The 12,939-nt window shown below is 35.5% G+C and overlaps 1 protein-coding gene across 6 annotated transcripts in view; it reads left to right on the plus strand.

Moving 5' to 3' along the window:
• The window catches only part of LOC132116368 (ankyrin repeat and fibronectin type-III domain-containing protein 1-like), an 83,741-nt gene that overhangs the window by 34,014 nt on the left and 36,788 nt on the right, over positions 1-12,939 (plus strand). For 5 of the 6 annotated variants that reach the window (XM_059525183.1, XM_059525182.1, XM_059525184.1 and 2 more), the window contains one exon: positions 2,889-2,929. In XM_059525183.1, the coding sequence (XP_059381166.1) occupies positions 2,889-2,929 (41 nt within the window). Of the gene's footprint in view, positions 1-1,664; positions 1,769-2,888; positions 2,930-12,939 lie in introns of those variants that run through there. The other variant, XM_059525185.1, reaches the window with a different exon arrangement.

Here is a 12,939-nt window from a genome sequence, read left to right on the forward strand (position 1 = left end):
TCAGGGCGTGTCCAAATTTAGCTATTTTGCTATTTTAACGACGGAAAGTATATTAAGTTTAGAAGAACATTTTATTAATATTTTAATTATAAAATGTAAAATAATTGAAATCTATTTTTATTTTCTAAAATAAGTTAAATGTAATTTATTAAGTGTGTTATGGTTTTCTGTTGATGTGTTATACTTTTCACAGTTAAGTCTAACATTCTGAAAATTATATGTGTATTTAAAGTTTTTCTTTTAATGGTTAAAGTATATAATATATTTAAGTATAGGATTATATATAATAGTATTTACAGTAAATTATAACCTTAAAAACTTTTATTTTCTAGATTAAAATTGTTTATAAGTAATTTATTATGATTTTTTTTGTTGATGCATTAAATATTTTTTCAGTTATAGTTTTAATATTATAAAAATTGTATGTGAAAGCAGAGTATATAAAATGTATTAAAATATAATTAACTAAAAATGAATATTTAATATAGAGTACTTTAGTGTTTAAATTGTTACATTTTAAATAATTAAAATATATTATTTTCTAAAAAAGTAAAATGTATTTTATACTGTTTATGCTATATATAAGATGTAGTGTAGTATAGTAGCTGAATGAATCTTTTTTTCAAAATAGAAGATAATTTTTAAAACATGGATTATTAATTTGTAGTATATTTTACAGGTAAAAACGTTTTGGTATTATGTAGACTAAGTGTTTAAAAAGTAACACAAATGTTTAATGGTATAAAATATTAAGTATAACATTTTATTTAGGGAATATATCAATATTTAAAAAAATATAATGTTAAATATAATTTATGTTTAAACTGTATGCAGCTAAATGATTCTTTTTTTAAAGTTAAAGATTAATTTTAAAACATGGATTTCAGAGTTGCATGACATAAAAAATATAATTATTAATATTGGCAATTAAATATTGCATATTTACAAATGCATCTATTTATTTCATTGTCTGTTAGTTCAGTGCATCACTGAAGAGCAGATTCATTCACAGAAAAGCAGCTCATTTTCAGGAACACAGATCATCATGCACAGCAGCTTCCTCACCCGAAGCTGTTTTTTTTTTCTTGCATTTGTTCCGCTGCTAGTCTGCAAGCTTCTGAAGGAATATTTGAAGAGCTGCTAATGATGCCGCTTTAACTAAATCAATGGAACAAAAGAGAAATGGCATGACATAAAAGGATAAACGAGAGAATCAGGAGCTGATATTTCATACCTGTTCCTCTGCATTAACCAAATGTCAAAGAGAAATAAATACCTGCAGCAAAAGTGACTGACAGCTGATGTTCTGAGCAGTTTAAGATCAATACATATGGAAAATAAAACTAGTTAGTGAGACACTGACGACAGATGACATCAGCACCTGCTCAATAATGAGTAAAATGTGCTGCTAACACACAGCTTTCCAAGTGGGATGCGCCGCTGGCCTTTAGTTTCACTTTTATTGTTGCAGCAATTAGTATTCAGCACTGTTTAGAACACCTCCCTCCCTCTCTCTCTCTCTCTCTCTCTCTCTCTCTCTCTCCTTCTCTCCCTCACTCTCTCTTTCTGTTTACTGCACAGTTAGTATAGCTTATCGCTTGGCAACCACAATAAAAGTACACCAAGTCAGCAGCAGCAGAGACAGGGGCTGATGAAACACTAGAACACCTCCAGCAGCGAGAGAGAGAGAGACAGATGTGTGTTTCAGTTGGTCTGCACCTGAAGTGAAGGGAAGGCGAGTGTGACAGGTGAAACTGGAAGTGCACAGGTATGTGATCAGTGGGATGCTTGAGGACCGTGTGTGTGTGTGTGTGTTTAGTAGTTTTGTTAAACGGTTTTTGCATACTAATCACACTCGATGCGTGTCGACTGCGGTGTTGAGTGATGTTCACAGTGAGAAGTTCTGCTTTTGTCATGGCACTGGTTGGCGCTGATGAACGGTTTATTGGTGTGGTTTGAGGCTGTTGAGGTGTGATGATGTTCTGTGACTGCAGCAGAGGAAGGTTAACAGGTGGATGAATGAGTTTGTATGAGGGAAGCTTTGAGATCCTGCTCTAGATGTTCTGAATGTTTTTCTCTGTGTCGGAGACTCTGACAGGTAAAGGTCAGGATCACAGCGGAGCTCCTCCACACTCCAGCTGATCGAACCGCTTTGAAACAACCACACACCCTTCAAAGCTCACCACATCTGTCCTGCTGTCTATCTATCTATCTATCTATCCGTCTGTCTGTCTGTCTGTCTATCATTTTGTCTATCAGTCTGTTGTTGTTATCTGTCTATCGTTTATCCACCATTCTCTCGTTCTTTCTATCTAACGTTCTTTCTATCTTTCCATTCTTCCATCATTCTGTTGTTATCTATTTATCTTTATATTCTGTTGTTCTGTTGTTTTGTCTATCATTCTGTCTAATGTGTCTGTTATCTACCCATTCATCCATCCATCCTTCATTCTCTTGTTCTGTCATTCCATTATTATTCCATCCATCTCTCCATCTATTCATCTTTTCCATCTATCATCTCTCATCTAACCATTAAACTATCAGTCCCTCCATTGATAGTTGAATAGTGAAGGGTTAATGTAAGGTCAGGCAGACCTCGACTGTGTGTGAGCCCACTTATCTCATGCCTGCTTACCAAATTAACAAATAAAGGCCATCAAATACTAATTTGAGTTTAAATGACTGGATTATGAGAGAAGAAAGAGTGTGAAGTGATACATGAAGCAGATACAGTCATTATCCCAGTCAATACTTGACCACAGAATCTAGCGACTGACCAATCAGAATCAAATATTCCGGAGTATAAAAATCTGTTAAATGACTGCAGTGTTTTGAGATGACTGTATTTCTGTAAATTGGTGGTAACGCTGTGTTTGTGTGTGTTTCAGAGTCTGGGCTCCATCGACAGGAAGGGAACGCGGCAGAGAAGGTAAGACACGTCTGTGTCATGCTCTCGTTTGGGTAATGCTAGGGTTAAACATGGCATAATGAAACAGTCAAGTCATTAGGAATGTGTTTGACCTTAACTGGTCCAAGTGACCCACAGAACAGAGAGAGAATCTAGTTTTCTAGAGTAAGCATTTATAATGCCAACCTAAATCCGATTATGTGTTAGTCTGAACTGTTTGCCAAAGTGGGAATTTTTTTCTTTCTTTTAAAAGAATTCAAAAGTGAGAAAAAATTTCCTTCGGGCGTTTCTTTCTTCATTTTCTGAATGCATAAAATTTTATTTTAGGGGTAGAGTTAGAACGTGTTTAGAGTTCATCTACAGTCAATTTAATTATCTTAAAATTATAAAATCCATGTAAGGGATTCCTAAAAGTTGACAAAATTAGCAGATATATGCATGTAAACAGTCCTACAGTACAGTACAGGTGGGTGGTTGCTTTGTTCAATAACATTGATTCACTTGAGCGATAATCAATAAAGAACGAAGAGATTATAAAAAACATTGAGTTGAAACTATGCTTGTCGTGATAAAAACTTTTTGTTGTGTGATATATTGCCCCGGAAATAATTGCGATAATCAATATTATTGTCATTTTAAAGACCATTTTATGCCACTGAATATAAAATCATAATGTAACAACATAAAATGCAAGACACTTGCAAAATGCAAGGCCTACACACTTTGCAAATGACAACAAACTTTAAATTTTTGAGAATATTTAGATCATGGAAATTGAGTATCCAAATATTAGATACCTTAAAAACCTTAATAAATAAACTTTTTTTTTTTTAACAAAAAGTGCAAAGTAACGAGTAGAAAAAGAAAAAGTAAAATGCACAATGATTTTGTATGGAGATTTTTCCATCTACAGATTTTTCCCGGACCTTCTTTTCTCTGTAAATTACTATTACACTATTAGACTATTAGACACTATTGCTGAAAAACACAATCCCTACTCAGCAGTCAGATGTCTGTATGCACAAAGGCACAGATCCCTAAACAAAACCAAATCTGCAGATGAAACTTGTGTTACCTGTGGGTTACGCATCACTTGTATTTGCACATCTGTGTTGCATCTCAACAGTAAGTCTCTTTAATGTTTTAGTGCTCCCGACATACTAAATCATCTTATTATTGTGGGTCTGTGTCTTTCTGAGTCTGTGAATTATGAAACTGTCACACAATGTAGCGAAGGAGAGCCTTCCTATCAACAAGAACACCATGTTACCTTGGTTACTCCATTGAAAATGGCAGATCTCCTAAATCTGTCACTAATGGCTGACTAATGAGAACTGAACCGCTGATCGGATCTGATCAAAGGACGCGCACAAGACGAAGCCTTGTGTTCCTCTCTGGGTAGGTTATGTAAAGCTGCTTTGTAAAATTTCTCACCCCAGATCGATGATAGCTGATGTAGTGTTGGTTATTTGGGCTAATTAGTATGTCATCATTGTCAGTAATTTACCTACCTTTATTTTACCAGGAAATAATCCCATTGAGATTCAGAATCTCTTTTTCAAGGGAATCCTGGATAAGACGGCAGAATAATAGTTCCATTTTAAAAATACATATACAAACATTTAACAGAAAAGACATTTTGGCAATTTAAACATCATCTCAACATATTCACCAGCAGCACTCAGTAACAGCACATGTGCATTTAGTACTCAAATAGTTCTTTATCCTCATTTTAAATTTTGTCATTGTCGGTAAATACTGTAGTCAAATTTTAGCTAATTCTGCAATTTATACCAGGAAAAAGGTGCAAAAACTTTAAAAGCACTTTCACCTAAGACAGTTCGCGTTCGTGGGATATCATACATGATTTGGCCATATGATCTAAGATTACACTTCCTGGTAGTGACTTTTGGAGTCAGAAGAGAACATAAGTAAGGAGGCAGTTTACCAAGTATGGCCTTAAAAAGAAAAATATACCAGTGTTCCAGCCTGCGATTGTGCAGAGATGGCCAACCAACACTCATACAAGTTGCAATGATGAATACGAAATTTGGAATTAGTCACAAATCTTAGTGCTGCATGATATATTGAATCCAGCATTTTCAAAGAAGCTTTGTTTGCATGCATATATAAAATATCACCATGATCCAGCATTGACATAAATGTTGTTTGTATAAGTGTTTTTCTTGTACTAAAAGAGAAACATCCTTTGTTTCTATAATAGAAACCCAACTTTACTCTTAGTTTTTTTGTTAGACCCTCTATATGCTTTTTGAAAGACAAATTTTCTTCTAAAAGGAAACCAAGATATTTATAGACTGATACTCATTCAATTACTTTCTCATCTAGTGTAGCAATTTGACTAGCATCTTCTGTTTTCCTTGATTTAGAAAAGCACATCATTTTAGTTTTATCAGAGTTTAGTACAAGTCTCAATTTCTGAAGATTCATCTGAATAATTATAAAGGCAGATTGCAGATCCTCTATAGCACTTGTCAAGGCTGGAGCAGAACAATACAAAACAGTATCATCCGCATAAAAATGACATTTAGCATTTGTTACATTTTTACACAAGTCATTTATAGAAATAGTAAATAAAATGGGACCCAAAATGGACCCCTGGGGAACACCAGTTTGTATAAATAATGAGTTTGAGGACACACCATCAACATGAACACTTTGTGTTCTGCCACTCAAATATTGCCAAACCATTTGACAGCTTTTGGAGACATTCCAATATCCACCAATCTCTGAGACAGAACATAGTGGTCAACTGTGTCAAATGCTTTTGAAAGATCTAAAAACAGTGCAGCACAATAATCTTTAGAATCAATAGCACTTATAAAACCATTTAACACTTTCATAGTGGCAGTGACAGTGCTATGATTTTTACGAAAACCCGATTGCAAATCATGTAAAATATTTTTTGTTAATAAGAAGTCTTTTAACTGGTCACTTATAAGCCCTTCTAAAACCTGGGCTAAAGCAGATAGCTTAGATATAGGCCTATAATCAGTGTTGGGAAGGTTACTTTGGAAATGTAATAGGTTACAGATTACAAGTTACCCTTTCTAAAATGTAATAGTAGTGTAACTTTTTCAATTACTTTATTAAAGTAATGTAACTAATTACTTTTGAGTACTTTTTGATTACTTTTCTAAATTTGTGAAAATTAAAGAATAATAAATAAAAACATATACATCAACTTAAATACAGTTATCTAATAAGCATGTGACGTATTCTGTGTAATAAACTCCTGAAACATTGGTGTTTTTTTTAAACTGCTGTCTCTTTGTATATGATGATAGTTTTCTCAAAATAAGTCAAATGCACATGAAGTGACACAGAGCAGTTCTAGAAATTATGCTTATGTGCTCGTGTGCTCCTATATTGAGATGGCAGAGGTTGAAAACACTGCGAGCTTCAGTAGGCCTATGTGTAGTAAATGAAACCATGTCTTTGCCATTAATTTACAGGAGGGGTGGACTGGGGAAAAAAAATTCAGACTGGAAAACTCATACAAACAAATTCATGGACAAAACTATTTTTGTATGGACCTGACATAAAAAAAGGTTTAAATCTTTAATTTGGGGACATGCAAAATAATTAAAAGTTCTCTCCTGAACTGCACCTTCACTTCCATTTTTCTCTTCAGTTTCTTTATTTTGCCCTGTTATCCATCTCTCTCATGACTTTAATACTCAAGATTGAACAAAACTATACTTTACAATACAATACTCTACAATACTACAATATCTTTATAGAAAAATCATAATACTGTACACGAGTCATGTTTTTCCCTTACAAAAATTAACCATGCTTTTATTAGCCTAAAAGTAAAATAACCTTGTTTTGTTTTTGTTCTTTGCAAATGGATTTGTATTTATTTTTAAATAAATACATTTGTAAAATAATTTTACATTTTTTGTTACCACAGTTAAACAATAGTAACCATTTTCTCTGGATTTATAGTTAAATATTAAAATGTTAATTTTCGTAAGGGTTGTGTTGTTGTCTGTCGTAGCTTCCCCAAAAAATCTGATTATTTTTCAGCTAAATTACTACTGTAACATTACAACAGATAATAATGATGTCCTTTATATAGTATTTTGAGTGATGACTAATGAGCAACGTGCTGCTGCTTGATTAAATAAATAAAAAAACAAAGACAAAAAAGCTTTACAGATGAAATCTTTACAGATGAAACTGACCTGAAACCCTGAACAGTAGTTCTGCTTCTCTGCTCCAGCTGTGCGCTTCCACAGTCCACTCTATTCTCCCTCTCTCTCACATTGATTACTCTGAATCTGATCCAAACCGTTTGGCGGAGGCGCGGAGAGCGCGCGAGTCACGACTAACAATTCATGATTTATTAGAGATTTAATTATCAAATGGCGGATTCGTAAATGATCGTTTTAGTACATTCGGCGTGCAATTATACAATAACAATATTAAAATAGCGGGCCAAATCATCTGCCAGGCCACCGGGAATTGTCCCGGTTCTCCCGGTGTCCAGTCCGCGCCTGATTTCCACAGACACGCAGAATGTGCAAGTCATATATTGCATTTTTGGGGCTTAATATTCACAGACACTAGTCCATGTCATGTTTTGATTCAAGTGTACTGACCTACTTTTGATTTAGTCATCCAAAATGTGGCATATTCCGTCCGCGTTAGGCATTCCGTTTTTATGACTGGATTCTACGAACCAGACTGTGTTTCCACATCCTGGAAATTATTAGGGCGGTATGTCTCAGAATAGTCAGTGCAATTTGGGAAAGAAATCAGTTAAATCTGTATGTGGATTTGTGTAAATATTCAGATGTAATCCCCTTTGTAATCGTTAAAAATTTCATAAGTAACTGTAATTTAATTACTCATTTTTTCTTAGTAACTGTAACTAATTACAGTTACAATAATTTTGTAATTAAATTACGTAACGCCGTTACATGAAACTAGTTACTCCCCAACACTGCCTATAATTAATTGGGTTTGATCGGTCAAGTTGAAAATGTGTGTCAAAGCTTCTGCAATATGTTCAGCAGCAATATTTTAAAAGTATGGATCCAACCCATCTGGACCAGCAGATTTCTTAGTATTTAACCCTATTAGAGCATCATAATAGGGTTAAATTATAATAATAGGGTTTGTATTGTTCCAATACAAACAAGATCAAAATCAATAGGTACATTTTCCCTAGACAAAGAGTCATCCTCTTGTCTCCTCTGATGTTTTGTTGAATGGTCAAACAACAACCCAGAAGATATAAAGTGCTGATTCAGGGAATCTAACATACTTTTCTTGTCTGTAATAATTTTATCGTTTAACTTCAATATATTTGGCATAACAGTATCCCTAGCGTCAGAAGACAGTGATTTTATAACTTTCCAAAATTTTGAGGGATTAGCTGAGCTATCACATAATTCATTTACATAAAAATCAAATTTTGCTTTACGTATTTGAGAGACACATTTGTTTCTCAGGTGCCTAAAATTTTGCCAGTCTGAACTATTTTTGGATTTCTTTGCCATTGACCAAGCAAGATCACGGTCATGAATTAAATCAGACAATTTCTCTGAAAACCACGGATTTTCACGGCCTTTGATTTTATATTTCCTCAAAGGTGCATGCTTGTTTATAATATTCAAAAATAGTGACATAAAATATTTCAACGCTATTTCGGGATCTGGTATCAAATTCACTCTGGTCCAGTCACAAAGATTAAGATCAATACAAAAGGCTTGTTTACAGAATGACTTCAGATTTCTCTTAATTATAGTATGCGGTTTACATTTAGATATCCTGGCATCTCTCACACCTGCAATAACGCAGTGATCACTCATATCATTTGCAAAAACAGCAGTAGCTTTGTATTTCTTCGGCACATTTGTTAAAAACAAATCAAGAAGCGTAGACTTGTCAGGATGTTTAGGATTTGGCCTAGTAGGTGAGTCTATAATTTGAGTCAGATTCGCTAAGTCACAAAAACTTTAAATTTGATCAGATGCAGATGTTAGCCAATCCCAATTTAAGTCTCCCATTAAAGCCAATTCTGTATATTTTATAGATGACAAACAGTCAGACAATGAGGACAATGTTTCCTTTGGAGCAGAAGGAGGTCTATAGCATCCTGCAACTGTCAAAACATAATTCTGCGATAACTCAATTTTTAACACTAGCAATTCAAATTGTTAGACACAGACTTGGATAATTGTACTGTTGCCTGTAAACTATTTTTTACATAGATCGCCACTCCTCCACCTTTAGCACGACGATCAGTTCGAAATAAATTATACCCCTCCATAATAATGTAACTATCAGGAGTGGATCTACCCAGCCAAGTCTCGGATAGCACCATAATATCAACATTTGTCGATTTGGCCCAAATTCTGACCATATCAATTTTTGGTAATAGACTTCTTACATTTATGTGCACAAAACCAATACCTGACCTCTTTAAAAAATCAGCAGGGGTTTGGAGAGATATCATATCTGTCACAGGACCTGGGTTAGGTTGCACATTTCCTGACATCAGCAACATAAGTGTAATTATACATTTCAACATACAGTGCTTTTTGCAATTTTTAAAGTCCCCACTCATTGTGATTTTGGGCCAATAGTTTTTTGATGGAATAAAACAGTCATTTAAAAGGAGAAGACTTAAAAGATGCTTCAAGTCTCCATGTTGTGAAAACAGGCTCCAGTCATACATCCAACTCCACTGACTGCCAACTAGATCCTGTGCATAGCCAGTAATCTTTAAAATGCATTTGAAGAAACGTTATAGTTACTCACTGGGACCTCCCGGTGCACTTCATACTTTGAGATTTTAGGCAGACAGAGCAAAAACAGCAAGGCAAGAGTCATAATTGCCATGATAGACTTTGCACACCACAGAGCAGGGTAGCCGGGGTATAGTTTGAAGAAACAGAGCATTCGAGGTATTCGGAGTGTAGTAGAGATCCAGGGTTATAGCTGATAGCTAGAGAAGACCCAGGCTGCAGCTGGTGGCTGATGGAATGGAGGCCAAGATGTAATTAATGTAGACCCAGGCTGTAACTGGTAAAGTCAGAGTGATACAGCTTTACACCAAAAATGATGAACACAGAGATCCAGGCAAACGCCTCGCTCAGCAGCAGATGGTTTGTAGTTAAAGGACCCAACTGTTTTAACACAGCTCATGGAATAGTTCTCCTGTTAAAAATTGTTAATAAGTTGTGGGGTAAACCACAAATTTTCAATTGGGTTGCACCAAACGTTGTTTAAGGCAAAAAATAGTTTGAGAAGATGTTAAAATCCATTAAAAAACAAATTAAAACTAGTTAAAACAAACAAACACTAAACAGGACAAAGTATAAACTGCCATCTTGGAAAGTGGGCCTGACACTAATTAGTTAGTGTGTGTGTTCTGGTCCCAAATAAACGGCTCCCTGTAGCAGTTTAACAACGTGTCCAATTTTTCATTCTTGTTGAAAGTGAAACACTATGCAAAGCAACAAAATCATATTCAAAAATTTCACGAAATCTAAAATCAAACTTACAGCAAAAGTTCAAAAGTTTGGGATCAGTAAGATTTTTAAATGTTGAATGTAAAATAATTCTTCTGCTCACCAAGGCTGCATTTATTTGATCAGAAATACTGTAAAATTTGTAAATATTATTTCAATTATAAAAATTGTTTTCTACATGAATATAGTTTAAAATGTAATTTATTCCTGTGATGTGCAGCTGTATTTTCAGCATCATTACTGCAGTCTTCAATGTCACATGATCCTTCAGAAATCATTCTAATATGATGATTCGCTGCTTAAGAAACATTTCTGATTAATCCCAAAGTTGAAAACAGTTGTGTTGCTTCATATGTTATTTTTCAGGATTCTATGATGAATATACAATTCAAAAGAACACACATTTAAATGTTTTCACTGCCACTTTTCATCAATTTAATGCATCCTTGATAAATAAAACTATTAATTTCTTAAATGAATTAAAAAAAAAACATTCTTTTGAACGTTTTAGAGACCTGTCACATAGAGTATAACCCTGTATCCCTATAAATTGTCTTCAAATCAAATTGAATATGAATCACTTTTTCCAATTTTTTTTTTTTTTTTTACCTAAAAATGTGTGTAGACAGTTTATTTTTTGAACATAACTCTGAAATATACAATTTTGTTTGTGCATATGCGGTTTACTTGCTGCTAAGTGTCTCGGACTAAATGCTGGCAAATTTTGGAAGACTTTCCAGTCAGGCAGACAAAATTAAACCTGTGTGGCCTCACACTCAGTTAAGTCAAATTCAGCCAGTCACTTTGTTTTTGTGTGCAATTAGTGAACGAACTGAATTAGCGAGGAATAAAATGCATGCACCGTAACAATCTGCCGTCTCATGTTTAAACGTCTAGCAATTAATTGTGAACAAATCACATAAACTTTAAGTTGTCAGAATAGTTATTGTGGGTTGCATAACTAAAGGGAGAAAATCAAATGAATTAGCATGACTGATATATTGCAGCAGTGTGCGCATGTTTCTCCATCTCTCTCTCTCTGTCTCTCTCTCTCTCGCTTACCCACATAAGCATTTTTCACATAGACAGTCTAATAACTTTAATAAGTGTGCATGTTTCAGTGTTTGGTTTTGTGGTTGATGTGTGTATGTGTAAAGGTTGACTCAGTCATGTGTGTGTGTGGAGGGGCTGGCTTTGTGGTTTGTGTCTTTGATGTGGTTTGGCCATGAAAAGTCTGACGGTTCCCCAACAGTGCCGCGCCAGACACACACACACACACACACACACACACACACACACACCTCAGTAAAGCCCCACCACAGGAACTTTCCCGCGAAAACATCGCCTGGCATCTCACTCATTTCTGTGTGTGTGTGGCATCGTCTTTTCCATTCTCTCGCACACAGGCTTATATATGCGCAGGTTTGGCCAGAGGTCTGGTTGTAGGTATGGAGATGACACACCGGAAACCACCGGCCCAGAGAACTTCCTCACAAACACACGCTGTTGTGTGTTACTGAGCATGTGTGTGGTTTACATCTATAAATGTATGACACGTTCACACACTCGTGATCTGCCCCAGCAAAAAAAAATCACTGTGATGGCCGTCTCCACTGTGATTGGAATCTTGACGCCTGTGGAATTGTGGGATTCTGGAGGGAACGACAAGATGGGACACGCTTTCGTCCATTCCGGCATTCCGGCAAAGACCACAGAGAGAGAGAGAGAGAGAGAGAGAGACGGGGCGAGTAGGTGGCCCTCTAGAGAAGCCACTTTTATTTCGGAGTTCTGGGAAAATGAATCAGAAGTGTGTACTAGATTAGATTCAACTTTGTCATTGCACATGTGGGTACAAGGCAACGAAATACAGTGATATTATGTGTTGATATTCTTTATAATCGAGAATATACCCACTCTTCAGCTTCTGAATTTACTTTTTGACTAGAAGTCGACCGATGTATCGGTTTTGCCAATTAATCGGCACCGATAGTTGATTGCTGGAACAATCGGATATCGGCAAAAATCAATGCCGATAGTTTCCCGGGTTGTGACCATTGCTGGAGTGGATGAGAAGGCTCTGTTTTCAATATACAGTGCGAAAGCGGCCTCTAGTGGTTGGAATCACTGACAGCATGTGCTGTTTGTTTAGACACGTGATGCTGCACGCTGAAGAGAGCGAGAAACTTCAGACCCGGATTTAAATGCAGCTTTCAGAAAATTAATTTCTATTCAAACATTTGTCTTTCTGTGGCTCTAATAAAGTCTGTATGCTTCATTTATAGAGCTATAAGATAGATTGCTCTTTCCATTTGCTCCGTTTTTTTAAACACCGAACTTCAAACTTATCTATAACTCATTGTTCATTCTTGAAGTAAACTTGTGTCCGTTTGATGAATAAATAAACTGTTTTAGGCCACTGCTCGAGTTGAACACAACACGTCCGGTGTGTGTGTGATATGGGTGAGTTCTTCTAGACTCAGCGCTGGTCTTTTATTTTGATTAGATAATCATTAAGGGCCCTAT

The sequence above is a fragment of the Carassius carassius genome, chromosome 35 (genome assembly GCF_963082965.1).
Source record: "Carassius carassius chromosome 35, fCarCar2.1, whole genome shotgun sequence".
NCBI lineage: Eukaryota > Metazoa > Chordata > Actinopteri > Cypriniformes > Cyprinidae > Carassius > Carassius carassius.